Raw genomic sequence first — 27,889 nt, forward strand, 5'->3', positions numbered from 1 at the left:
TGATATCTTCCATTTTCTGGTGGACGTTGGTTAATCCAAAGGAAGCAGGATTAGGGGTGGTCAATAAAAGAAATCAAACACAGCAAGATTTATGTGGATCAGCTCAAGGTCCTAAGGTTTTCCAGTTCAAAACTGGAGGAATGAAATGAAGTATGTACTTCTGGGCTACGGTGTGTCCCAATCCCCATTTAGGATGTAAATCAGGTACTCACCCCTTCGCCGCCATTTTCACCTGTATTGGCAAGCATTTCCTGCAGAGCTCTCACAGAGAGGGACTGTTCCAGCACAAAATTGCAGACGCAGAGATCTGGAGGAACATACTGTGGGAATAAAACCAGAATGAGGATACCTACTCATATCAGTAGGGGACCAATCACACAATAACATCTCAAGGGCAAAAAGCCTATGAATCAAAGTGACAGGTGGGTGGGTGGGTGCGTGGGTGGGTGGGTGGATGGATGAATAGGAATATAAAAGGTAGCCTTCTCTTATTCAAGTTAAGATGGGTTTCAAGCTGAATTCTAAAGGATGAGGAGAAGAAAATGTCTAAGTCTCAAGGAAACAGTGACCAAGATGCCAGGAGCAACTTCAGTGAGGCTGGTAGTACACACAGAAGAACACACATACAGCCTTGCTGAAGAAGGCAAAGTAAAGATATACTGATCTACACTGATGCCTGAGTAGGACCAAAGGAAGAGGGCCACTGAGATATCATTCACAATAATTTGTAAGAGGACAGTGGACACACCACAGTGTGGCTCTAGACAGTAGTGACACGATAGGTAATCTATTTACTTGTTAAGAAAACCTGGATACTGGGGTGCCTGGGTGCCTCAGCTGGTTGAGTGTCTGACTCTTGGTTTCATCTTGGGTCATGGTCCCACAGTTTGTGGGTTTTAGCCCTGCATCAGGCTCTGTGCTGGCAGTGCAGACCCTGCATGGGGTTCTCTCTCTCTCCACCCCTCCCCTGCTCTCTCTCTCTCAACATAAATAAAAGAAAAAGAAAAAAGAAAACCTGGATGCTGCACTATAAAAAGGGGCATTAGAGGGGATTAAGAGCTATATAAATATAATTCTGAATAAGCAATGTCCAGAACTAAAAGAACTGATGGCCCCTACAACAATCATTCTAATTTCTTATGTGCTCCAGTGATATTAATATTTGTACTTGTTCTGGAACATTTCTCAACAATAGTTAAAGACAGCCTTTGCTGCATACTGACTAGTAATAGCTAATGCTCACTGACTGTTTTCTCTGTGCCAGGCCCTGTTTTAGGTGCTTTGAATATATTCGCCCATTTAATCCTTACAACCACCCTGTATGATAGGAATTATTCACATTCCAGTTTACAGCCAAGGAAACTAAGGAACAGAGAAGTTAGGTCACATGCCTAAGGTCACGGCTTCTATTTGGCAAAGTTGGATTCAAATCCAGGCAGTCTGTCCCCAAAGTCTATACACTTAACCCTACACGATTCTTGCCACTGATGGAAATATTAAAGACATTTTTCACCACTGGAATGTTTTCAATCAGCAAATATTTAAGTATTACGTTTATATAAAACACAGCACAGGGTATTGAGAAGGATACAAAGACACCCAAAATCAATGCTCTGTAGGAGTTTACAATCCAGTTTCATGATATACCATCTTCCTTAGGAAAATAGCTTATAATCACTTTGCATGCCAAGCCTTTGTTTCCTACGGGATACTGGAGAACACTGACACTAGGAGAGGAGAACAGGAATGAGGAATGAGGGCCAGAAGTCACCAACAGCTTATGTCTAACACTCAGACAGGTAGAGCTGTTTCCATGGAGCTCCAATTTAAAAGATCAAGCCAGCCTGCTACTAAAGCACAGATAACCTCTCTGACTTCAACATTTTCTTTTTTAAAATAATGAAATGGTAATCTCTAAGTTTCCTTTAATTGGAGGCATTTTTGTATACTCTTCAGCCCTCTTCCCAAACTCAATGTCCTCAAATAAAATGATGTTCTACTTGGGCCTATTATCTCCGTTCATTAAAGTTTCCAGACCCCCAGGCCAAGAATGTGTAACCCTATCCCATTTTGAGGACTTTTCCACTAAGTACGTTTCTCCTCAGGGTCCCCATATTCTGAAATCTTAAAAACCTAGTCTTCCTAGAATTATGGTATTACACAAAATTGCCCAATTCTTTTTATGAAAGTTATGATAGGAGAAACTACCAGGACACTACAGCTTTTTTTTTTTTTTTTTTTTTTTTTTTTTGATATATATATTCCTTGCTTTGTTTTCAAAGTCTGTTCTGGCTGCAGGTAATTAACTCATCAGTATGGGACTTGAGCAAGCAAGCAACTGTTAATGCAGGGCAGAGCGTCATGTCCACAAAGGGTTTCTGGAGCACAGAGAGCATCATTTTAAGCAGAATACAATATGATAAAGCATTTCCCTAAAGGCTTTACGCCATAAACATAGATCGCTCAGCTCAGTTTCCCCAAATATGGTGCCATCGCAGAGAATTTTACAGATTTTTTTTTTTTTTTTCCCCACCACTTTGTCTACCCGGATCTCAGGTCACCAGAATAGGAAGCAAAAGGACCAGAGTTTGAGTGTTTCTTCCTCTTCACTAAAGTATGTGGTCTGGAGATTTTCTATTTAGGAAGGTCTGCAGTTACGGTTGGTACTTTAAAGGGCACTTTTTGGCTAATTCAACATTCACGCTCACTTTTACAACCACCATATCTAGCCCACTCTCCTTTGACAAAAACTTTCACAGTCCTCAGAGCTAGAGATCCCGCCCTGACAGGAGGCCAGGGGATTCGAAGTCCCCCTTCTTTCTCTCCTGAGTCTGGTCCACAGGAGCACTCCCCCAGCACTGCCATCATCTACTCTGATGGAGGACCACCAATAATACGGAGACTAGACATGCCCCAATTATGATTTTCTTTTCCTTCCAGATACTAAAAGCCCTAAGGTGGTCATGACTTAACTGCTGGTACAGATGGGCACACTGAAATGCGAGAGAAAGGGCACAGGGAGAAAGCACCTCAAATGAGAGCACTGTACCTGCACTGGCTTACACAGTTTCCTTACAGTTCAGTGTCTCTACCACTCAAGTGTGGCCCCTTCCTGGAGCCTACACTTGGGGTTAAGTTCACACTGGTCTAACAGCACACAGAGCAACACGTGGGCAGTGGCAAGGGAGAAGACAGGGCAACAGGAGTATCTGGAGGAAAACAAAATCCAAGTAGTAACTTGTAACATAAACGGAGTCCAGAGCACAGAACCATCTGACCTGCTACCTCAGCTGCCATCCTTAATTAAACTCCACACAGGCCTCAGGTCCCACCTCCACGTTCTTTAAGAATGAGCAAAGGCCACTCGTCCATCAAAGCTAATTTGTTTGCAGCGAGCGAGTCCCCTAGGAGGTCAGCTCATTGTCTCTGTGCTCTGGAGCCTGTGCCTCAGTCACTCTGCCTGGCAGGCATGCGGCATGTGTTTACAGATTCTCAGCACGGAGAGAAGGGCTCTGTTGACATCTGTTCTGAAATAGCTCTTCATCTCTCTTCCCAGCCCTGTCCTTTGCCTGGAGACGCACTCCATTCTCAAATGTCCTACAGAAAACCTTGAGATTCCAGGGCGCGGAGAAAGCCAGGAACTAGGTATTAATTTAGCTCTGCTATGGAAAGTCAAAGAAGGGAAGGCCTACGGACTTCCCATTTTCCATAAATCTATGTAACATCTTCCTCACTTCACTCAACATGTTTTTTCTGGGGCTCACTAAAACCAAGATGGTGGCAATCTGATAAGCTCATTGTTAAATTCACATAGCATTTTTCTACCTAGCACCTCACAACATGCACTCAGCAAGGTGCTAGCTTGTTCTAGCCAAGCTCTGGGGGATATGAAGAAGGGAGTCAGTTACAAGGAGGGCTGTCACCCCTCTACTACACTGTTAACCACACTCTGTTCCAGTTACAGGATTCTTCACGCAGTACAGTCTATTTCACTAGATTGTGGGAATCTTGAAAAATCTGTGTCTTTTTCTATTTTTGGTATCTCCAGTACAAAAAGAGCAAGTACTCAACTTAAGTCTTCTTGAATTGAGTGTGTCCTAGAAGACTACCTGAGAGTATGTGGCTCGTGGTGGCTGTGGGTTCATACAAACTGTACTGAGCACTCACCTGCCTGGCTGGACCCTTTCGCCAACTGTTTCATTATCTTGGCTCTTGTTCAACTTCTCTGTTTATCCAGTTCTCACACAGTCATGCCTTAATGATACCCCCTAGAAGTATTATCAATAGCTCTGAATTAAAATATAAGTCCTATTAGTTAATAGTGAATACTCTAGCCTAGGAATGCCTGAGGTCCTGTAACTGTTCAACTGCTTATTGGTTTAATGAGGATAAGGAGGTACCTTAGTTTCTCTGTGCCTCAGTTTCCTTATCTGTAAAATAGAGATATTATAGTAACCACTTCTCAGAATGACACTTTTTGTTTAAAGAACTTAAAATAGGGTCTGCTACATAGAAATAATAAATGTCAGGGGTGCCTGGGTGGCTCAGTCAGTGAAGTGTCCAACTCTTGATCTCAGCTCAGGTCATGATCTCACAGTTTGTGGGTTCAAGCCCTCTGTCAGGCTCTGCACTGACACCATGAAGCCTGTCTGGGATTCTCTTCCCCTCTCTTGGCCCAGCCCCTTCTGTCTTTCTTGCACTTGCTCAAAATAAACTTAAATAACGTCAGATATTATCCATCACAGAGCAGTGAAATCAAAACATCAATAACTCACTTAAATGTTCATTTATAGATCTAGTGTAGTTTAAGTTCTTATTTTGTTTAAGGATAAGGCAAATTCCCCACCCTTCAAGGTTGTGTGGTCAAGGGGGGTATCAGGGAAGCCAATGGACAATTTCCAAAGTAGGTTTCGATAGGCCCAGGGTGAGTAAGAAAACAAGTGAGGAAGCATACAGAATTTAACGTGACTGGGGTGGAAAAATGGGAAGGAGTGGGGGAAGGGGGAGGAGGGGAAGGAGAGGGAAGGAAACAAAGGGAGGTGAGAAGTAAGGCTGAGGAAGAAGTAAGCATTAGACCAAGAGGATCCTGAGTTCTCTTGTCAAGGAGTTTGGACTTTATCTTCAGAGCAACAGAACACCATTAAAGGAAGTTATGCTGAAGGTCATCTAACCAAACTTTCAGCTTTGAAAGACCATTGTGGGTCTAGTCTGAAGAAGGCTAGACCAAGGCAGAGAAACTAATTACGAGGTTGTTGCCATAAACTGGTTATGAGGTGAGAATAGCACAAAGTTACAGTAATCACACTGGAGATGGAAATAAGAGAATGAATTTGAAAAATCTTGAGAAGGTAGGAGAGATAAGACCTGATGATCAATTGGATATAGGAGATGAAAAAGGCAAAGACGACAGGTGTTTCTAGGATGAGAAAGAGTGTAAAAAGGGTAGGAATCAGCAAGAATAAGCCACACCAAGTATCCTAAGAACCACAGAGACCGTAGTTACACTTGGCAAATTGTCCACTGGACTCTCCCTTTTGGGCCAACAGAATGATGACGGGAGAGTGGCTGTGTATGGGTATGCCCACAGATGTCAGCAGAGTAAGGCTCATCTGGAAAAAGAGTGGGAATATGCGAAAATAACATATATTCTTCATAGGAGAATTCCTTGAGACCCAGCCACCAGTCAGCTCAATTAACCTCACTTTCCTTTCCCATGTCCATTTAAGCCGTCAGCCGGTATTAGGAGAGCATAACAACATTCAGTACTGCACTAGCTGCTGTGGGGAACAACAGACACAAGGCAGAGTTTCTGTCCTTTAAGGAGTTTTTAACCTATTTGAAGAGACATCTACTGTACACGAAACTTTATAAAACAATGCGAAAGAGAATATTCAATGCTAAACTGAGGGGTATGAGTGATACTTCCTGCAACACACACAGCCTTCTTAGCAATGTTGTGATTAGGAAAGGCCAGGCCAGCCCAGACTGGAGGTTGGCCTCAAGAAAGTTTTTGTGCACAAGAAGTTCCTGGCACATAAAAAGAAACACAAATTTTTGTTTAACAATGCACAAGATGTGAGAGTTATTTTTTCCATTTTCTTGTGTGTATTCCTCTCTTCTGTTTATAGAACATTATGTTTTTTTAAATTTTTAAAAATCTTTTTATTTTATTTTTTTGAGAGAGAGAGAGAGAGACAGAGTGCGAGTGGGGTAAGAACAGAGAGAGAGGGAGACACAGAATTTGAAGCAGGCTCTAGGCTCTGAGCTGTCAGCACAAAGCCCAACAAGGGGCTCGAACTGTGAGATCATGACCTGAGCTGAAGTCGGATGCTTAACTGACTGAGCCACCCAGGCGCCCTCCTCCCTTCTGTTTACAATTCCATTAATGAAAGCAGCATTTTTAAGTTAGGAGCTTCATAGAACCTCTGCCTTTACTTTGCTTTTTTCACCCACCTCCTTAAAGGAAAAGGTCAAGCACTTGCAAGTATCATGAGTCAGTACAGGGAGGGCACAGAGAAAAGAGAAAGAATAACTTCTGTTTACTAGTTTTTCTACATATACCTCCCACTCCAGTCCCAGGACTGAGAAGTTAGATGCATGAGCTTGAGGCTGTATTATACTTATGTGCTGATGAGTTTATACGGACTCACCGCACTGCAATGGATAGGCCATTACTAATTCCAGTTATCTGGGGGAGAAGTAGTGACTGTAAAAACAGAGACCAAAACTAAGTAGTCAGAGCTGAAGTAGCTGAGCGAAGTGCATCTCACATTCTTTGATCCACATTATGAAGAAATCAGCATAGCCAGTGGGAAGTTCTTGGGCAGATGGTACAGAAGCATCCAACCAACGATAGGTCTGAAGGTAGGAAGTAAGGGACCCAGGCAGTTCATTCTTTCCTCTGGGATTCCATGTAAATGGGGACCAAAGAGTGAGTATATTAATTGCATAAGAATCTGAAACTTTAAGCTAGAATGTTGGAATTTGACCTTCCATTTTAATTTTTCTTCTGTTATTCCTTAGTGTTTAACAATTTTTTTGAAGCTCTGGCCTGTTTTGGCTTGATTACATACATTGAGCAAAGAATTTTGGTCTACAAGTGAGCCAAAATATTAAAGCAAGGTGCCTCAGTATGGTCAATGGGACAGTAATAGGGGCAATAAAACAGGAGAACCACAAGACAGATGCAAAGCTGGGGGCAAAGCAGAGGGTCCTTGATAAGCCAGCTCTCACCAATAGGACATTTCTATTCAGAAGACTTGAAACTTCTGAATTTTATTAATGAGGATGGTATCTCAATTATTACCTTCATGCTCTACTCATGCTGCTTGAGGTAGCCTAGTCCAAGAATAAATATGGCTCGTGGCTATTCTCATGGCTGTAGATTTAAAAGTGTGAATACAAAGGAAGTCTATTTCTTTAGGCGCACTATGTCTGCTAGAAATAGGCAGAGGTAGAGCCAGTCCCCGGTGGCCTGGTTTCTATCGTGTTTGTTCCATTTCACCACACCACCTCAAAAAAAGACTAATAACCATCACCCTATGATGGCTTGATATAGTCCTAACTCAAAGACCATCAATGAGAAGGCATCCCTAGCCTCCTGGCATAGAAAATTAATCTCTCCTCTAGAAGATGTTCCAGTTGGGTTCAGAGTGGCATTGGATAAGACCAATTCTCCATGGGATAGCATCAAGATAGTCAGAGATGGCATGCGTAGCTTGAATTTCAGGAGTTGTAAGCACTACACAGACATGATCTCATCCACCTACAGCAGACATGAGCTCATTTGTGGACTTCCTCTCTACTATTGATAACACATAATTATTTGTATTGTGTTTATGCTTCAAAGACAGAACTAGCCACCAACCACATCTTGTCCCAACCAGGTTTAAGTATTTACGCAGGTAAGTGCTTTTTAAACCTATCTTTGCCACCTCTGCTAAGTTTTTGATAGATTATAATGAAAGAAGTTATACAGTGAATGTTTAAATCTGAAGATGTTGCCTAGTATCTGGATTTCTATGAAAATGGAAGATGGTTTTTACAATTATTTTAGAGGCAACTCAACTGCAATACAAAGGAATTAGGTAAAACTTACACGGGTAAGTGGAGAAACAAAAATAGAACCCATATATATATTTTAACTATATCTACTTACTCATCTATATAATTTTACCAGATTTTGTGAATTCTTTATATATATATATATGTGTGTGTGTATATATATATATATATATATATATATATATATATATATAAATAACTCTCACCTCAACCCTTAGGGAAAAGATTATAGCCAATTTACAGATAAGAAAACAGACTCAGAAAGACTAAAACACTTCCTCACAATCACACCCTGGAAATGGCTTTTCAATCACAAATTTCAAACTCAACTCTTTCTCACCGATCCTTTGTCCCTTCCCCTGTAAAGAGAAGATGCCACCCCTATGCCAAGCTTGCAGAATTTTCCTATGCTGCCTCCTCTCAACTCTTATACTTTAATAAGAAGTTAAGGGCTTCATATTAGATTCTTGACTCTCTCAGAAAGAATTCTCTATTTTAGAACGGCCACTGGGAATACAAAGGCTATGACTGCAGTTAGGGAGACAATCAGGGCTCAAGAGCTTTGTAAAACTGAGATTTCTGGCAGGAAAGAGCATACATAGTTCCACAATCTAAGACTGATTGACCATGTAAGTGCTGTCTTCCAAAAGGCAATTCAATTCTGGCCATGAGGGGGCCGGTTTCCACCAAAGATATGTATGTGAAGATTTTAAAAACATGTACATATGCAGATTGTAGATATTTTGAGGGAACAGACTTTGCCTCTCTGTGTTAAGAACTGTTCTCATGAAACAAGGTTAAAAATGTGTACAAACTTAATTTTTTCTTTTCTTTTGTTTTAATGTTTATTTATTTTTTATTTTTTTCAATATATGAAGTTTATTGTCAAATTGGTTTCCACACAACACCCAGTGCTCATCCCAAAAGGTGCCCTCCTCAAATACCCATCACCCTCCCCCCCCTCCCTCCCACCCCCCATCAACCCTCAGTTTGTTCTCAGTTTTAACAGTCTCTTATGCTTTGGCTCTCTTCCACTCTAACCTCTTCTTTTTTCCCTTCCCCTCCCCCACCCCCATGGGTTTCTGTTAAGTTTCTCAGGATCCACATAAGAGTGAAACCATATGGTATCTGTCTTTCTCTGTATAGCTTATTTCATGTAGCATAACACTCTCCAGTTCCATCCATGTTGCTACAAAGGGCCATATTTCATTCTTTCTCATTGCCACATAGTTCTCCATTGTGTATATAAACCACAATTTTTTTATCCATTCATAAGTTGATGGACATTTAGGCTCTTTCCATAATTTGGCTATTGTTGAGAGTGCTGTTATAAACATTGGGATGCAAGTGCCCCTATGCATCAGTACTCCTGTATCCCTTGGGTAAATTCCTAGCAGTGCTATTGCTAGGTCATAGGGTAGGTCTATGTTGGTGGGAACGCAAATTGGTGCAGCCACTCTGGAAAACAGTGTGGAGGTTCCTCAAAAAAAAATTAATGTTTATTTTTGAGAAAGAGAGGGAGAGAGACAAACTGTGAGTTGGGGAGGGGCAGAGAGAGAGGGAAACACAGAATCTGAAGCAGGCTCCAGGCTCTAAGCTGTCAGCACAGAGCCCGATGTGGGGCTTGAACTCACAAACCATGAGATCATGACCTGAGCTAAAGTTGGAAGCTTAACTGACTGAGCTACCCAGGCACCCCAAAACTTAATTTCTTCTATTTTAATACTTTGCTATGATAAAAGAATAGAAGGTCTTTCTGAATATAGACACAAACTATTTAAATCAGATAAGTTCCAATTTTTGCTTATATTTTTGCCAACAAAAGCCATTACATGTAAGTGGTAAGGTACACACATCGTTTTAAAAGTTTTAAGTAATCTCTACACCCACCATGGAGCTGGAAATCACAACCCCGAGATCAAGAATCACACCCTCTTGTGACTGAGCTAGCCAGGTGTCCCTGAAAAAATTGAATAATACAACTGGAAAAAATTCTTTTTAGGAAGAGGAGGAAGAGATCATTATCTTTGAAAAGAAGTCAAGAAGCTCCCTTCTGACTGATGCCTGAGGAGTCAACTATAAGAATGTGACACTCTCAGAATCCACCTGTTTATAGATGCATCTTTTTTTTAATGTTTATTTATTTTGAGAGAGGTTCGGGAGGAGCAGAGAGACGGAAACAAAAAAATCCCAAGCAGGCTCTGCACTATCAGAGCAGAGCTCCACATGGGGCTCCAACTCCCCAAGTTTAAGATCATGACCTGAGCCAAAATCAAGAGTTGGACACTAAATCGACTGAGCCACCCAGGTGCCCCTAGGTGCATCTTCATTGCAGAGATGAGGGAGTTGCCCTGGAAGAACTGAAAGCCATGGAAAATCACTGCTGCAACAGAAGGAGACTTACTAAGCAGAAACACCCACAGCCATGGGTGAGCAATGGCAGCGTCTGATGCTGTGCTGGCCTAAGGTTTACTCCAAGACAAGAGCATGAAAAGGCATGGAATAAGTTGATAATGTGCAAGGAAAAGGGAGAAGTCTATCAAGTTATAAAAAGGTGTTGATACTTAAAAAAAAAACAAAAACAAAAACCTTCTACTGGCGATCTAAATATTTACTTAAGAAGACCACTTGTTGAGGTGCCTGGGTGGCTTGGTCGGTTAAGCGCTCGACTTCGGCTCAGGTCATGGTCTCACAGTTCGTGGGTTCGAGCCCCATGTCGGGCTCTGTGCTGACAGCTCAGAGCCTGGAGCCTGCTTCAGATTGTGTCTCCCTCTCTCTCCGCCCCTTCTTCACTCACACTCTGTCTCTCTCTGTCTCTCTCTCTCTCAAAAATAAACATTAAAAAAAAAAAAGAACACGTATTGAAATGACTTCTATGCCAAGGAGATGCCACTGCCACCTAGAAGCAGGACATCTAAATTGCAGGACAAATATCCTTTGACAAAAATCTCGCTGAGAATGCTAATCCCAACTGTGGAAGAACTAAAAACACCCACAACCACTGTTTCTATGCCCCATCTGTGAAGTATCCAGATATTGGCTGTTTAACTGACACTGACCGGCAGACACAACACAGTCTAGCCTCTCTTAGGGAGAATGTTTAGTGAAAGCAACAGCTGCAACATCAACTATCCTTTTGATAATACTCAGAGATTTCTCTTAAGAGCTAACACAAATAAGCCTGTTCTGGAAGAATTTATGCAGAAATATGGTGGGCCCAAGAATCTCCCGGTTAAGAGTGCTAACATTTCAGATTCCTGGGACCCTTCTCCAGATGGGTACTTTAAAAGAATATTCCAGGTGACTTTGAAGCAGGAGGTCTCTGACCCCAGTTTGAGAGACACTTGAGAGCAACAGGGCCAAAGAAGTAAATTCGGGTCCCTAGAAAGTAGCTGATTCTCATTCTAAATGCTTCCATAAAGAATTTAGTTCATCAAAATATCAAATTTTCTTTCAAATGCATAACCCGGTAATTTGAAATCCACATGACTGCTGTTTTTATAATCTTGCCTGATATGGCCCCAACCAAAAGTAACATCTAGGTGTCCAGGACACCTATCTTCTGCCAAGAATCAGTTGTTTCTGGCACAGTTAGGAAGAATGTTACCAAGGGCTTGGCAAAAATTAGTGCTGTGAAGCTGGTGTTCTTTAAAATAAGGAAGAAGGGGCAGCCAAAGAACCAGAGACAAAACGCTGGGCAGCTGGCTTACAAAAACTGCCTGCTGGGAAAGAGCATAGCTGACAGGCTGAATGGCTGGTTTGGTTCTTGATTGAGCCAAGTTTTTCCCCCTGGCCGGCATGGTCAGCATGTTAGGAAAGGTGCCAAAAGCTGGAGACTTGGAATACTTGCATCTGGGGGGAAAAAACAAGCTGTGGAGAGGAACCGCAAAACATACCTACTGTTTATGGACAGAGATAACCAAAAAAAAACAACTCTTTATATGGTCCTTAAAAAAGACGGCCATAAACAAAACTCTTCCTTAATGAGTGGGACAGGTAATACAACAAGTTCTGTGGATAAATAAAGAGACTCTAAAATCTCTAGTTTTCAACGGGAGCCTACCAAGAGAAACACACTGTTATTCTCAAGAGCTTGTGTATCAGAAAGATAGTAGAGATCAGGAAAGAGGACAGGTAGCCTGTCAGCAAGGAGATGAACTCTGTGCACGTCCCATGTTCCATGAAGAAGTTAGGGGCACACACATCAGCTAGAAGAGGAGCACAGGGTACAGGATGATGGAGTTAGAATGAGATATGATGGGCAAAAACACTAAAGGATAAGGTAAAAAGCCGAAGGGGTGGGCTGGTAGGAAAGCCTAGTCTCAAGCTTGATTTACTTTAGTGTTGGTGGAAGGAACATGGACCAGCACCGTATCAACCATGCATTCCTCTGTATTTCACTTGCTCCTTCCTCCCTTTTGCGCGATGACATGGTTGCTAAAGAGTTTAGAAATCATGATGAGGCTGCTCTTTATTACCAAAGCAGCGGTATTCAACAGCTGCAGAACAGAATTTGTGTCTCTTGGCCTTTTCATTGCATAAGAGGAAGGGGACAGTTGAAAAAAGCATTATGAGGAACCCACGGGAGTAGAGAAAATGCCAAGCTGGACCTGAAGGCTGACAGAGAGAACAGAGACACTGGGTGCTCGAAGTGCTGTTCCCTAAGGTGCATCAGCTCCATGAGGCTCATAGACTCAGGATCTCAAGTGGGCACAGAGCTCATGGATGAGGGGCAAGGACAACAGCTTGGCTTTCAAATGGCTTGCCTTTTTTTTCCTAATGCCGCCTTCCCACTCTCAAATTGAATCCAAATTCCAATGTGGAAATGCAGCTTTTAGTTTTACCCACGACATGAAGTTTTTGCTTTGGTAGAAATAAGCATATCACTATAAACTAAGTTCTGAATTAAAAAAAAAAATTTGGCAGCGGTATATGGACAGATGTTCGTAACATTTGCAGTTATAAAAAGCGTTTGTGATGATAAGTAACAGTCGTAAATATTCTTTGCCAATATGGAAAAAGTACTTTTATCCCCTTATAGAGACCAAGACCCCAACCATTCTAACTGCCTCATAGCATCTGAGCTAAAGTACCACTACTAAATGCTCACATTGACAAAGATTAGCACTACATGCAAGGATTAGTACCACATACCCTCACTTGCAAGGGAACAGGTAGTACTCAGATATTTTATTTATTTTTTTATTAAAAACTCTTTTTAATGTTTATTTATTTTTGAGACAGACAGCATGAGCAGGGCAGGGGCAGAGAAAGTGAAAGACACAGAATCCAAAGCAGGCTCTAGGCTCCAAGCTGTCAGTACAGAGCCGGATGTGGGGCTCAAACTCACAAACCATGAGATCATGAACTGAGCTGAAGTCAGATGTTTAACCGACTGAGCCACCCAGGTGCCCCATCACAGGTATTTTAAAACATGTACATACAGCAGGGAGTCAGCACTGTTAGTGGCTGCGTAAGTTAAAAACATTCACAGGGCACTGAGTGGCTCAGTCAGTTGAGCGTCCAGCTCTCATTCTAGGCTCAAGTCATGATCTTATGGTTCATGAGATCGAGCCTCCCTTCAGGCTCTGTGCTGACACAGAGCCTGCTTGGAATTCTCTCTCTCTCTGTCCCTCCCCTGCTCTCTATCAAAATAAATAAACAAAAAACACATTCACTTAATAATAAGCACTGCTTTAAAAAAAAAACAACAAAAAAATAAACTATTGGAACTGTACCAAAATAAAAAGCTCTTGCACAGCAAAGGAAACAAACAATAAAATTAAAAGGCCACCTACTGATTGGGAGAAGATATTTTCAAATAGTATATCCAAATAAGGGGCTAATACACGAAATATATAAGAAGAGTATACAACTCAACACTAAAAAATATAAGCTGATTAAAAAATGGGCAGAAAACGTGAATAGAAAATTTTCCAAAGACGACATACAAATCGCAAGATACATGAAAAGATGCTCAACCACACTCATCATCAGGGAAATACAAACCAAAACCACAATGAGCGATCACCTTACACCTCTCAGAATAGCTAGAATCAAAAAGATAAAAAGTAAATGTTGGCAAGGATTTGGAGAACAAGGAACCCTTGTGCACTCTTGGTTGCAATGTAAATTCGTGCAGCTACTGTGGAAAATCGTATGAGGGCTCCTCAAAAAAATTTAAAACAGAACTACTATATGATCCAGCAATTCCACTACCGGGTATTTACCCAAAGAAAACAAACAAACAAACAAACAAACAAAAACTAATCCAAAATGATACGTGTACCCCTATGGTTATTGTAGCATTATTTCCAACAGTCAAGATATAGAAGCAGCCTAAGTGTCCAATGACAGATGATGGATAAAGAATATGTGACACAGACACACACACACACACACACACACACACACACACACACACACACACGCGACTATTACTCAGCCATAAAAAGGAATGAGATCATGGCATTTGCGACAATATGGATGGACCTAGAGGGTATCATGGTATTATGTCTTATTGTGAAATAAGACAAAGAAAGACAAAAACCATATGATTTCACTTATATGTCAAATCTAAAAACAAACAAGACAGACTGTAAATACAGAGAATGGATAGTTGCCAAAGGGGTGGGGGGGGGCAGTGTTGAGAGATGGACAAAATGGCAGATGCAGCCTTCCAGTTATGGAATAAATCACAGGGATAAAAAAAAAATAAAACTAAGCACTACTTCACTAGAGAGGTAGTAGAGAGGCCTATTACCTCCTTGGGTTAGGTCTTCTTTAGTAATGTCCTTCCTACCAGGAAGCATGAGTTGGACAATCACAAAATGCTACTGATCTGTGAAGATCTATTGGATCTCATTCTCTCCAAAGGTTCCCTCACTTAAGTCACTAATCCCTTTCACTCAGGGCATGAACCAGCTCTGATCAACACAAAGAAACCATTAAGAGACTTGGTCTCTTTCTGCCTGAGCCCAACCCATCACTCAGCACCTAGTAAAGCTGGCCAGGAAATACCATGTCCACAACTGCCTCTGCTCAACCATTCAAGGTCATGTGACTGTGCCATCACTTGAGTTCCCTTCCTCTCAGCTCTGCCCAGTAACTAACCCAGGTTACTAAGATTCATCATCAATGATGAGGATGGGGAATAGGTGTTCCAGGGAAGATTATGGCCTTTCCTTTCCCCTTCCCTACTGGATAATCAGGAGTTACCTCCATTACATAATGGTTGAGTTAACTTGGCTCCACTAGAGACAATGAACACATTGATAGAAACTGACGGGGCAATGACACACCTCAGAAAGCAAAGTCTTGGCTCACGGTGACCTAAGCAAGGCCTGTCAAGACCCTATAAAGATAAATGCTTCAAATTATCCAGTTGCTCTCCAGGGGCATTTGTTCTTATGTTCTCAATGAGTAAGATGGAGATGAAAGTCATGTTTGGCGTCCTATTAAACTTGTACACTTTGGGAAAGAAGTAAGTTCATTCATTACTATAGCAATTGGGAACTTTCCATAGCAGGCTGTAGGGAAGTTTGAATGCGATGCCAATGAAACCAAGGGCATGGATTTGCTTCATTTTGTGATGACATCTACACACTAAGCTGGCTAGCTACTTTACCATCACTTAAACGTTGATGACTGCGACTGGCACTATTTCTGAAAGTGTAGTCTGAGGACCACTTGCCTAAGAATCATACAGAAGTTAAGAAAATTAAGAGCAGAATTTCTGGCCCTACCCAAGACAAGGATGGGGATGGAAGACTATGCTCATTCAAGTTTGAGAAGCATTGCCCTTCTGGGTGAGGTCTGTGCCAAACCCCCTGGATGCTGGCCAGGGTTATCATCTTTGAAGATAAAACATTCTTGACATAACTCACTTGGGAAGCCAGGTAGTGAGCAAAACCACAGCGCTTAGTTTTCAACTTACACAGTGATCAGAGGAGGCTGCGAAAACCTTCTAATGCACATCAAAAAGTTCTCATCTTTCTTGGCTTATTTGTCACCCAAAATTCATCTTTAGCTGTTTACTAGAAGTTTTCTTGAATGATAGATAACACTAAGGCTTCCTTGTTGACTCAGTTTCAGAGCTTTCATTAATTTCTGAAAACTCTCCCCATGTTTAGGTAAAAGGAGTCAAATGGTTTGGACCCAGATTGCATCCAAATTTCAGTCTCCAGTGACCACTCCGGGGATGAAAGAGGTGGGCTAGAGATTATTCCCCGGTCTGCACTCTGAGGCAGGAGTAAACCTGATCCACCACAAAGAGATGACAATCTCTTCTGTTGTGAAGTAGAAATATCTTAGGATATAGACTGAAGTGCTCAAGTAGGGCTTGGGGCAAAAATCCTTGATGAAAGTGCTTCAATAAGAAATGGATCATTAGGTCAAAGAGTTTTTGTCAACCACTCCATAGCTAAAACAAACAAACAACAAACAAAAAACCCAACTGTTTGAGAGAGGCTTACAAACAGCTTTATTACACCAGCTGTTTGCATCTTCTAAAGGTTTTGGATAAAGCTCAGTTGAGCTTAAGCGAAAAGGAAAGAAAATTATTTGAAAACATCCTAACAGAGAAAGCAGCTAAATCCTGGAATGGCTGAATTAGAGACACTTTGTACTCCTTCCCTGAAAAAAACGTGGAAGAACAAAAATACGCTCACTCTCCAGTGTGTTTTAATTATTTAAAGTCACCTATTTGTTCCATGTCAGGAAAATAACCAACAAAATGTTGTTTGCAAAGGATTCATACAATTTTTTCCATTCCTCTCGTTTGTTAACAGTCACTGTTAAAAATTTAGAATGAAACTTTAAAGAATAAACTTGTTGCACAAATTGTTGAAAAGGAGAAGTTGTCTGGGGCGCCTGGGTGGCGCAGTCGGTTAAGCGTCCGACTTCAGCCAGGTCACGATCTCGCGGTCCGTGAGTTCGAGCCCCGCGTCGGGCTCTGGGCTGATGGCTCAGAGCCTGGAGCCTGTTTCCGATTCTGTGTCTCCCTCTCTCCCTGCCCCTCCCCCGTTCATGCTCTGTCTCTCTCTGTCCCAAAAATAAATAAACGTTGAAAAAAAAAATTAAAAAAAAAAAAAAAAGAAAAGGAGAAGTTGTCAACTTAAATGCCTGGAAATCTTAACTTCTAAAACAAATTTAAACATTTCCTTTACAAAAGTCTCCTCATAGGATGGTCAAAAATCAGACCTGAGAGGTTATCTTGTTTAACATCTTACATCACGCTGGAGGGAGAACAAAACCACTTCTCTCAAATCGCCATCCAGTGTTCTTTAGAAATGGTTCAATCTGTGAACTATAAAGATGTCCATAACTTCAAAAGATTACACAAAAGGTCATAATCATGACTTAAGTTTTATCCTCAAGTTTTAAAACACCCATGGGAAATAAAAATGATACACAGACATGGCTTGGGTTCTTAAGATTCAAGTTCTAACACAAATGCAATGCATCATGTTTCTTCCATATAAAAGCAATGAATGAAAAAGAGATACTATAATCACAGGTGGGAAAAAAGCAAGTCTTTGTGATATAATTAGTAAGTTCAGGAGTTGATGCAGGAAGAAAAATACTGCTAATCTAGATCAAAATAGCAGCTATTAGGTCTGAAGAGCAAAGTACTAAGTACTGCAGAGGTGCCTGGGTATGACTAATACCTACTCTTAATTCACCCGGGGCCATTTGCCTACTGTGAACAAGTAAATGACAAATGAACAGTAGAGCTATGGTGCCACTTTACACACTGAATAAATTTTTTTTGTGAAGATTCCCACCACTAAGGTACAGACTGTCTTTAAATAAAAAGAGGGGACTTGTTTTTCCACAAGCAGTTATCACAACAGTATTAATAACTCAAGTGGGAAGGTGAACAATATAGATGAGGAAAGATCTTGGGGTTAAAAGATTGGACTTTTTTTTCCTTTTTAACGAGGTCCTCAGAGCAACAAATGACAAATGCATTAATAAACCTGACCTGTGTTACATTGGACTTTTATGCTATTTCTTTGGATATCTGTTTCCCTTCTCATCTCTTGACAGTTAGAAATAGCAGAGCACGAGGCTCCACGTGGATACAGAAATAAGAATAAAACTTCCTCAAAGAAAATAGTTTAGCTGCTAATTGAGAAGAACTGGAGCCATGTTTTTCAGAATCTGATCATAGTTAGGCCTATACCCTAACCCTTCAACTGGGTGAATTCATGGATGGCCCAATGTGAAATGAAATTTGTTTTCCTCCCTGCACAAAACAATAATAGTGCCTGGCCCAATGTCAGCAATAACCTGATGTAGAGTAGCCACCCAATGCAGAAAGCCTACCCTGCTCCCCACCAGGACCCCACCCGAGGGCCAGCTCACCACATAGGCATGACTGTACAGAATACTCCTACCGATTCTGTTCACCTGCACATGTTAGACAGCAAGGCTTGGCCATGAAAACAGATCCTCTGACAGCTAAGAGAAAAAGAAGGTCTCATCTAACAGAATGAGTATCCAGCCTCCATTTCCTACATGCCACTGAATGGTCACCATCCTCCAGAAGACTGTAGGCTAAGCCCACAAAGGCTGTCACCTTTGTTTTCTTGGACAACTGCCACAGTGTAAATTCTCTTCTGTGTTAGTTTTCTTCTTCTGTATGATCATTTCCTTAATGCTCTCACCCCTCCAATCGCCTCACTCAGCCCTTTCTCTCTTCTAGAAAGTGTACTCCACAACCAACATATTCCATCATTCATCCTCTGCCTTCTCTCTGAATACTGCCTGGATACATGAAACCCAGCTACTACCAAAAGACACCACTTCCCTTGGAGACTTCCCGATTACAGGATGCTCATTCTCTCATACCTCAGGTGACCGAAGATTAAGAGGTAGGCTCTGTGTCCTTTCCCACCAGGACTGTCTCTAGATCATTACTCTTCTTAAAGAACTTAAGAAGAAGAGAACTTACTCTTCTTTAAGCTTCCTACTCCTGGTAACATCATCCTCCACTCCCTCCCTCACTGGTGTTTGTGTATTTCCTGGACCTGCCCTTCACTGAAATCTCTGGCCCCTTTTCATTCCTACTACTGGTAATTTGAACATTGACATTTTTATTTGTTGAATTGTGTCCTCTCAAAATATACGAAGACCTAACCCCCAGCACCTGTGAATATGACTATATTTGGAAATAGGGTCTTGGAAGATGTAATCAAAATAAGATGAGGTCAGTAGGGTGAGACCCAATCCAGTATGACTGATGTCTTTATAAGGAAGAGGAAAATACCATGTGAAGACAGATACACAGAGAAAAGGACCATGTGAAGATGAAGGTAGAAATTTGGGTTATGCGGTTATCAACACAGAATACATGGGGCTACCAGAAACTGGAATGGGCAAAGAGGGATGCTCCCACAGAGGCTTTGGAGGGCTTATGGCTCTGCCAAAACCTGACTTCAGATTTGAGCCTCCAGAGCTAAAGGGAATAAATTCTGTTATTTCACACCACCTATTGTGTGGTAATTTGCTACAGCAGCCATAGAAAACTAATGTATTATATGAATAATCTATCATCTATTATGGCCTCTCAGTTATTTTGCTTCCTTCTTACCAATGATCTTCTATACTCTAATTCAGCCACTGTCTCTCATGGTCAGACACAGGCATCATGTTTTCAACCAAACCACTCTGCTCTGAAACCTCTAACATAGCATTTATCTTCCAGTGTGCTTTCTTATTCACTCAGCTGCTCTCATTACGGTCTTTATTTCTTATTTCTTTTCACTACCATTCAGCTTAAATTCCAAGATTTCATTGGCTAGCCTCCCAGACTCTCTTATCCCTTTGTCATTTATCACACTTACCTGCAACACTTTGACCCTGGCTGAATTAACTCTCCTCTTTTTTCATGCCTGTGCTGGGACTGCTAAGGACTGCGGAAGAGGATAATATAACGATTATCGATAGCAACAAAAATTCATGGTCACCAACTTCAACTGGCCCCCCAGTGCTGGGCCCACACACTGCTCAGCAATCCTACGCTCATCTCCAGGCAGCTCACTTTCCAAATGCATAAAATCTACAAATCTACTCTCATCCCTGCCTTCTTCCTTCCTATTTAATGGAACAGAAGTTCTTCCTTTACTTCAAAGTGAGTTCCTCCTCTGTCCTTAACACCAGCCTTTTCCACTATACGAGCATTTTTCACAGCAGACCAACCCCTCCCTCCTCTGTATCCCCTCCTCCTCCTCCACTGAAGTTCATACACGCTTATGTCTTTCCCATTACACAACTCCCTCCATCCTCCAACCCTCTCCAGCTATCACTATCTCTCTTTTAGAGATAATCTGCATGAGCTGCCTTTGTTTTCTAATTTCCATCTTACTCTTCATTTCCTCTAAATTGGCTTCTGCCTTCATCACTACACTGAAAGCATGCTCACAGAGACTGCTGCTGGCCTCCAGGTCACATCTCATGGACACATTCCATCCTTATATTACTTGACCTCCAGGTGGCGTTCTACCCTATTGACTATGCCCCTTTCTTGACACTGTGCCAAGTGTTTTCTGTGGCACAGACATCACATATGCCTGTTTTTCCACTGAGCTCACAGGATGCTCCTTCTCATTCTATGTGATGTTACTCTTTCTCTACTCACTTTTAAATATTGACATTTTCTGGGCCTTCCCACTTCTTAATCCACCTAATTTCCACTCACTGTTATAGCTTGGTTTACTAACTGTATGCCAGTATCTCTCTTTTTTTTTTTAATGCTTATTTTTGAGAGAGAGAGAGAAAGAGAGAGAGACAGATAGAGTGTGAGCAAGGAAGTGGCATAGAGAGAGGGAGACACAGAATCTGAAGTTGACTCCAGGGTCTGAGCTTTCAGCAGATATGGGCTGATATGGGGCTCAAACCCACAAACCGCAAGATCATGACCTGAGCCGAAATTGGACATTTAACTGACTGAGCCACCCAGGCACCCCTTAAGCCAGTATCTCTTAAATAATATCTCCATCCCAACCTCCCTTCTGAAGTCCTGATCCATGTGTCCAGATGCCTATCAAAGTTTTTTGTGTCTCTTACTGGCCCTTTGAATTCAACATGTCCAAACCTTAGTTCATAAGCTCCACCACCACCCTCTGTCCTAACTTATTCCTTTTCACATAAATTCCTTTCACTAAATAACATGCCATCTACAAGCAGCTAAAGCCAGTAACTCTGGAGTGACACTTGACTATTCCCACCTTGATTCTTTAGTCATCCTATACATTCTGTTAGCCTGAATTCAATTTTATCAGCCCTTATAAGTTCATGTTTTCGTCTAACAAGAGACCCCTTCACATTCATCTCCTGTCCTTGCTACTTCAAAATCCTCTTGCCTCCTCTTTTCTTTTGCATATACCAAAGCTACACTCAATTTAATCCCCTCACTAATAGTGCCATCTCTTCGCCATCTTTTGCAACCTCAGTCTCTTTCTCTAGAGCCACCTGCTTCTTTGACTAGAAACATGCTTGTGTTTCTCAGTGTGGAAACACCCCTCGATCCTAGATTCTGCTTTAACACTATTTTCTCTTCTTTTTAACATTCAACTGCTCAAAGAGTAGTGAACACTAAATGATGAGGTTCTGGTTCAGGTAAGAGTGGAGAAGCTTACAGCAGAATAACCCTCCTAACAATAGCTATTATAAATTCTGAACAAAAATTTTTAAAAAATTGCTTAAAGGCACTGGAGAGCAACCTAAAGCTGGAAGGAATAGGACTCTTGAAAGATGGAAAGCCCATTAAGTGATATCCACATTTCATTAAATTTTCCCCTGCGAGTACTCCCCTGTTCATAGGTTTCATGGGGGACAGATCTCAGGAAAAAAAGCTGCTATGGAGCCAGAGGCCCGAGTTTGGGCTCTCAGAATATAAAGAAATTGACAAGAAGAATGCTGGAAAGAACAGAACTGCTATAGATGAAAACCCAAAATCAGCATACAGATTTTTGGCCAACTCAACTGTACAGGGCAGCATTTCAAGTATCCAAGGGAAGGCAACAGCTGGAATGCTAAAAATGGGTGAAGGTTTCAGCAGCTACCCAGTTTTAAAGTTCAGAATTTGGTGTTCAAGTCTTGCTACTTAGAAGGGGTTAGGAAACACTCCAGGATTTTCATGAAAACCCAGAAGGGCTACATCTCAAGACCAAAGGCTATATTCTAGAACTAAAAGCAAAACCAAAATAGACTAAGCCTCTACAATATCAAGGAACTCCACCAGTAATTTAACTGTCTGCTAGAATACAATGCAATACTCTTCAGGGGAAGAATACAAATGGTAACAACTACAAAATAGCATCTACAATCTTTAGAATAAAATTACTAGACATCAAAATAAATAGGAAAATGTGACTCCTCATCAAGAGAAAGCTCAGTTAGTAGGAATAGACCCACAGAGAACCCAGATATTGGCATTAGTAGTCTAGTATTTAAAATAACTATTAGAAATACATTAATTTATAGGGAAAAACCAGAAACAATGGAAAAAGAGAATTTTAGGTTACTATGTTAAAACTTAGAAATGAATGAAGAGAAATTTTATAATTAAAATATACATTATCTGAAAAAAAATTCACTGGAGGGAGTCAATGGGACATTTTTATTAAATAAGAGTATCAGTTAAAATAAAGACAAGCCAGTAGGAAATATTCAAAGTGAAGCACAGGGAGGAAAATAGTTGGAAACCAGCCATTTTAGTGACCTATGGAACAACATGAAACAGTTTAATTTATAAGTAATTGGAATATTCCAGAAAGAGTAAATGTGGCAGAAAAAACATTTTAACAAAGAATGCCCCCCAAATTTCCAAATATTATTAAAAACAAATACAACCACCACCAAAAGATCTATCAAGGTTAGCAAAACCCAGGCAGGACAAATGCAAAGAAAACCACCCTCATACATAACCATTCAAACTGAAAAACAAAGATGCTCTGAATTTTTGTAAAGATTAATCCCAGCTTCTTTTCTGAACTTCTGTTTTATATAGTCAGATGCCTATTTCTTCTTGGATGTCTTACAGTGCTTTTGAATTCAACATGCTTATAATCAAAGATAAAATTACTAAAACCTGCCAGAAAAAAAAAAAAAAAAAACTTACTACAAATGGAGGAATCCTAAGAAGAATAGCTAACTTTTCATTTAAAAATCAAAGGAGACTGGAAGACAGTAAAACACCATCTTTACTAGTGATAAAAGAAAAAAAAAATCAAACCAGGATTTCACAGAGAAAAATATCCTTCAGAAATAGGGACAAAATAAAGACATTGTCAGTGAAAAAAAGCTGAAGAAAATTTGTCATCAGCAGACCTGTACTACAAGAAATGATAAAGGACATTCCTCAGGCTTCAGGAAAATGCTACCAGAAGGGAATTTGGATCTAGAAGACTGAAAAAAAAAAAAAAAAAAAAAGCACTGAAAATGGTGAATATAGGAATATATAAAATACTATTTTTTCCTTTCCTTAATTTCCTTAAGAGACAACTGACTCTTTGAAACAAAAATAAAGTAGTGCGTATTATGTAACTTGTAAAAATAAAACGCATGACAATAATAGCACAAAGGATAAAAGTTAAGTGGAATAATATTAATCAAAAGAGACTCCAAGAAGCTGAGGACTTGTATTGTAATCCTTAAAGTAATGACTAAAAAATAATACATAGAAGTAGAGCTAAAAAGCCGAGAGGAGACAAAATAGGATAACAAAAATATTTGATTTATCCTAAATAAGGCATAAAAAGATGAAAAGAATAAAAAACACAAAAGACAAAAGGAAACAAATAGTAAGATGGTAGACCAAATCCCAATACTATCAATTATTCCAATAAATGTAAGTGAACTGAACACTCCAATAAAACAGCAGAGATTGCAGAAAGGGGGAGGAGCAGCATATTAACTATATGCTATTTATAAGGGACATGCCTCAAATATAAAGATATAAAGACATAAAAGAACTGAAAACAAAAAGATAGATCATACAAACAGTAAGTATAAGAAAGTTTATGACTATGTTAATATCAAAGTATACAATTAGATAAAGGATAAACAGGAACATTTGATAATGACAAATGATCATTTCACCAAGAAAATAAAAATCATACGCGCACACACACACACACACACCTAAGAGAGCTTTAAAATATATGAAACAAAACTGACAGAACTAAAGGGAGACATAGACAAATTCTCATAGCTTTTAACACCTCTATCTCAGTAATTGGTAGAACTTATAAATACAACTCAGTAAGGATACAGAAGATTTGAACACCATGGTCAACCATCTTAACATTCATAAAACACTATCCAGCACACTTGTTGAAAGTACAACACATAGAATATTAAGATAGACCATATGCTAGGCCATAAAACAGTGCTAATAAATTTCCAAGAATTCAAATCTACAGAACATGTTTTTTGATCATATCAGAATTAAATTAGAAGTTAATAACAATAAAAATCTACATCTCACTGATTCACCTTATTTTTTTAAAAAACTAACCACTCATTACTTAATCCTTTTCATCTCACTTACTCACTCTGACTCTCATTAATATTTCACTTTAATGGTCATAAATGTCCTGCTGATCCTCAAATCCAGGCCTTTGAAATATTTATTCTCATGCTATACACAAAAGTAAACTCAAATGGATTAAAAACCTAAATGTGAGACCTGAAACCATAAAAATCCTAGAAGAGAACACAGGCAGTAACTTTTCTGACATCAGCTGTGGCAACATTTTTCTAGATAAGCCTCCTGTGGCAAGGGAAACCAAAGCAAAAATAAACTATTGGAACTACAGCAAAATAAAAAGCTTCTGCACAGCAGAGCAAACAATGAAATTAAAAAATAACCTACTGAATGGGAGAAGTTGTTTGCAAATGACATATTCAGTAAAGGGTTACTATCCAAAAATAAAGAACTTCAACAACTCAATACCAAAACACCAAATGCAGTAAAAATGGGCAGAAGACATGAACAGACATTTCTCTGAAGGCATACAGATGGCCAACAGACATATGAAAAAATGTTCAACATAACTCATCAGCAGGGAAATGCAAATCAAAACCATGATATAGAACTCACACCTGTCAGAATGGCTAAAATCAAAAACACAAGAAGAAACAACAAGTGTTAGGAGGATGTGGAGAAAAAGGAACACTTATGCACTGTTGGCAGGAATGCAAAGTGGTACAGTTACTGTGGAGAACAGTATGGAGACTCCTCAAAAAATTAAAAATAGAATCACCATATGATCCAGCAATTCCACTACTGGATGTTTACCCAAAGAAAATGATAACAATCATTCGAAAAGCTATGTGCACCCCTATGTTTACTGCAGCCTTATTTACAATAGCCAGTTATGGAAGCAGCCCAAGTGTTCATCAATAGATGAATGGATAAAGACACTGTGGTATTTATATACAAAGGTTTATTATCCACACACACAAAAAATGAAATCTTGGCCATTTGCAACAATGTGGATAGAGCTAAAGAGTATAATGCTAAATTAAATAAGTCAGAGAAAGACAAATAACATATGATTTCACTCACATGTGGAGTTTAAGAAGTTAAAAAAACAAACCAAAAGCAGACTCTTAACTATAGACAACAAATCGATAGTTACGGGGGGTGGAGGGTAAAGGAGATTAAGAGTACACTTATGATGGGCACCGAGTAATTTATAGACTTGTCGAAATCACTATATTGTACACCTAGAACAAATACAATATTGTATGTTCACTATACTGGAATTAAAATAAAAATAAAAGAAATATTTAAGTAATTCAATATGTGGGTAACTTAATTCAGTCAAACAATACTTCTTGGGGACCTAATTTATGTCTGAATCTATACTTGGGATAATAAAAGCTATTGCCTAAAAAGCACTTGGGGGTATGTCAGGCACTGTTATAAGTACCTTACAATTGGGAACCCATGTAACTGAATCCTCATAACAATCCTATGAGATGATTACCGTTTTCAAGCAGAGGAAACTGAGGCAGGTTAAGGTAAACTCATTGAACCATAGTCAGACAGCTGTTAAGCGGTGGAGCCTGAATTACCAGCCCAGGCAATCTTTCTCCATGGCCCAAGGTCATATTTCTTAACCACTGTCTCAACCACAATCTTCAGTGCTAAGAGCCTGGTGGAAGGGAGGTAAACTATTGCAATTCAATGCTGTAGATGTTCGATCCCACATTCACAGTGTTTCTATGCCTTATATCCCAATACAGAGGCACTCAGTCATCTGCTTTATTCCTCCAACAACTTAATTTCAAGAAAATATCTGATTATGCCATTTATACTAAAAAAAAATTACCTCTAGAAATCTAATATTGCTTCATGTGCTCTCTCAGAACATTTGCATTTTAATAGTTCCTATTTGATTTAAACAAAATACGTATTTCTAACTTTGGAATGTCAGGCATTCAGAGGACAGATGCATGAAGGTTGTGGGAGGGGGTATGGAGATCTGCCCAGGTAGTCTTAAAATCTAACCACATGGAGAAATATGGCTTCTTTATCCTTAAGTTGGATCTGTGATATTCTTTATTGCTGAGTACTACAGAAGTAGTGATTCAAGTTTAGAATGAATCATCCTCAGGAATTTACGTAACTTTGTCTAAATTCTTGTATCTTTCCTCTCCATAAATGAAATCAATATTTGCTCCATAGAGATATAAAAATTAAATGAGACCATGTAAGCACCCATTGTAGTACATGGCATATAGCACATGATGCCTGATAAATGTCAAACAAAAAGATCACATCTTTCACCTAGAAGTCTCTATTACATAACAAAGTTTTTAAAGCATGTTTTGTAATAGTTTGGCTTTTCATAAGATCTTAAGTCCATAGAGAATACTACCCTCTAAAATATCAATCAGAAGTTCAAAGGAAAGTGTACAACCTCAGGGTGAGCCTCACTCTCTGCAAATTTGCACAGGCTTAGTTGTTTAGAAGTAAACAGTAAATCTATTCTGAGCTAAAGATAATAAAAATAGTAGAAAATAAACTATTTTTAGCCTAGAATTCTCTCTTCATTTATGCCATCTACATAATGATGTTTGCACAATCACAGATGTTTAATCCTGGGTCTTTAGAGCCTATCCAACTTTGCAGAAACCAGAGCAGACTATTCTTCCTTTTCAAAAGAGGGGGTGGGAAACAATAGGCTTAAAATTTCCCCTGGAAATTTTCAGTTTGAAAATTGGATTTGAAATTGGATTTTTCATTTTGAATAAACCATGGTAAGAGAGGCCATTGTTACCTAACAGAGAGGCACAACTTCATTCTGAGACATGGAGTGTCTGAAGACTTTGGCTAGGTCACTGACTTTGAAAGGGCACTAGGGTGGGGCACCTGGGTGGCTCAGTTGGTTAAGCATGGGACTATTGATTTAGGCTCAGGTCATGATCTAATGGTTGTGAGCTTGAGCCCCACTGGCATGAAGCCTGCTTAAGATTCTCTCTCCCCCTCTTCCCCTCCCCTGCTCACTCTCTAAAAAAGTAAAAAAAAAAAAAAAAAAAGGCACTAGGGTAAGTTTCCCCTCAGCAATTTGTGTTTCATCCTCATTAAAATCAGTGAAACAAAGCTTGGTGTGTTCAAATCGATCTTAACCAAAAAGTGCTCACATTCTTCTTATTTTTTGATGACCTATATATTTAAGGAAGGTCGGAGTGAGGATTTGGAAAGGTGTTGGGGTTCCAGACACATCCGACAAGGCCACAGTCATGAAGTAACTGCCATCAATGAAGAATACTATGGGATAAAGCTTATTAAATTGTTTTTTTCCTT

At 40.0% G+C, this 27,889-nt stretch overlaps 1 protein-coding gene across 1 annotated transcript in view; it reads right to left on the reverse strand.

Moving 5' to 3' along the window:
- RYR3 (ryanodine receptor 3) overlaps positions 1–27,889 on the reverse strand; it is a 529,492-nt gene that overhangs the window by 328,801 nt on the left and 172,802 nt on the right. Inside the window, exon 3 of the mRNA XM_040492205.1 lies at positions 213–320. Coding sequence (XP_040348139.1) covers positions 213–320 — 108 coding nt within the window. The remainder of the gene's footprint in view (positions 1–212; positions 321–27,889) is intronic.

Source organism: Herpailurus yagouaroundi, unplaced genomic scaffold (assembly GCF_014898765.1).
Source record: "Herpailurus yagouaroundi ecotype Mexico unplaced genomic scaffold, PumYag 184, whole genome shotgun sequence".
NCBI lineage: Eukaryota > Metazoa > Chordata > Mammalia > Carnivora > Felidae > Herpailurus > Herpailurus yagouaroundi.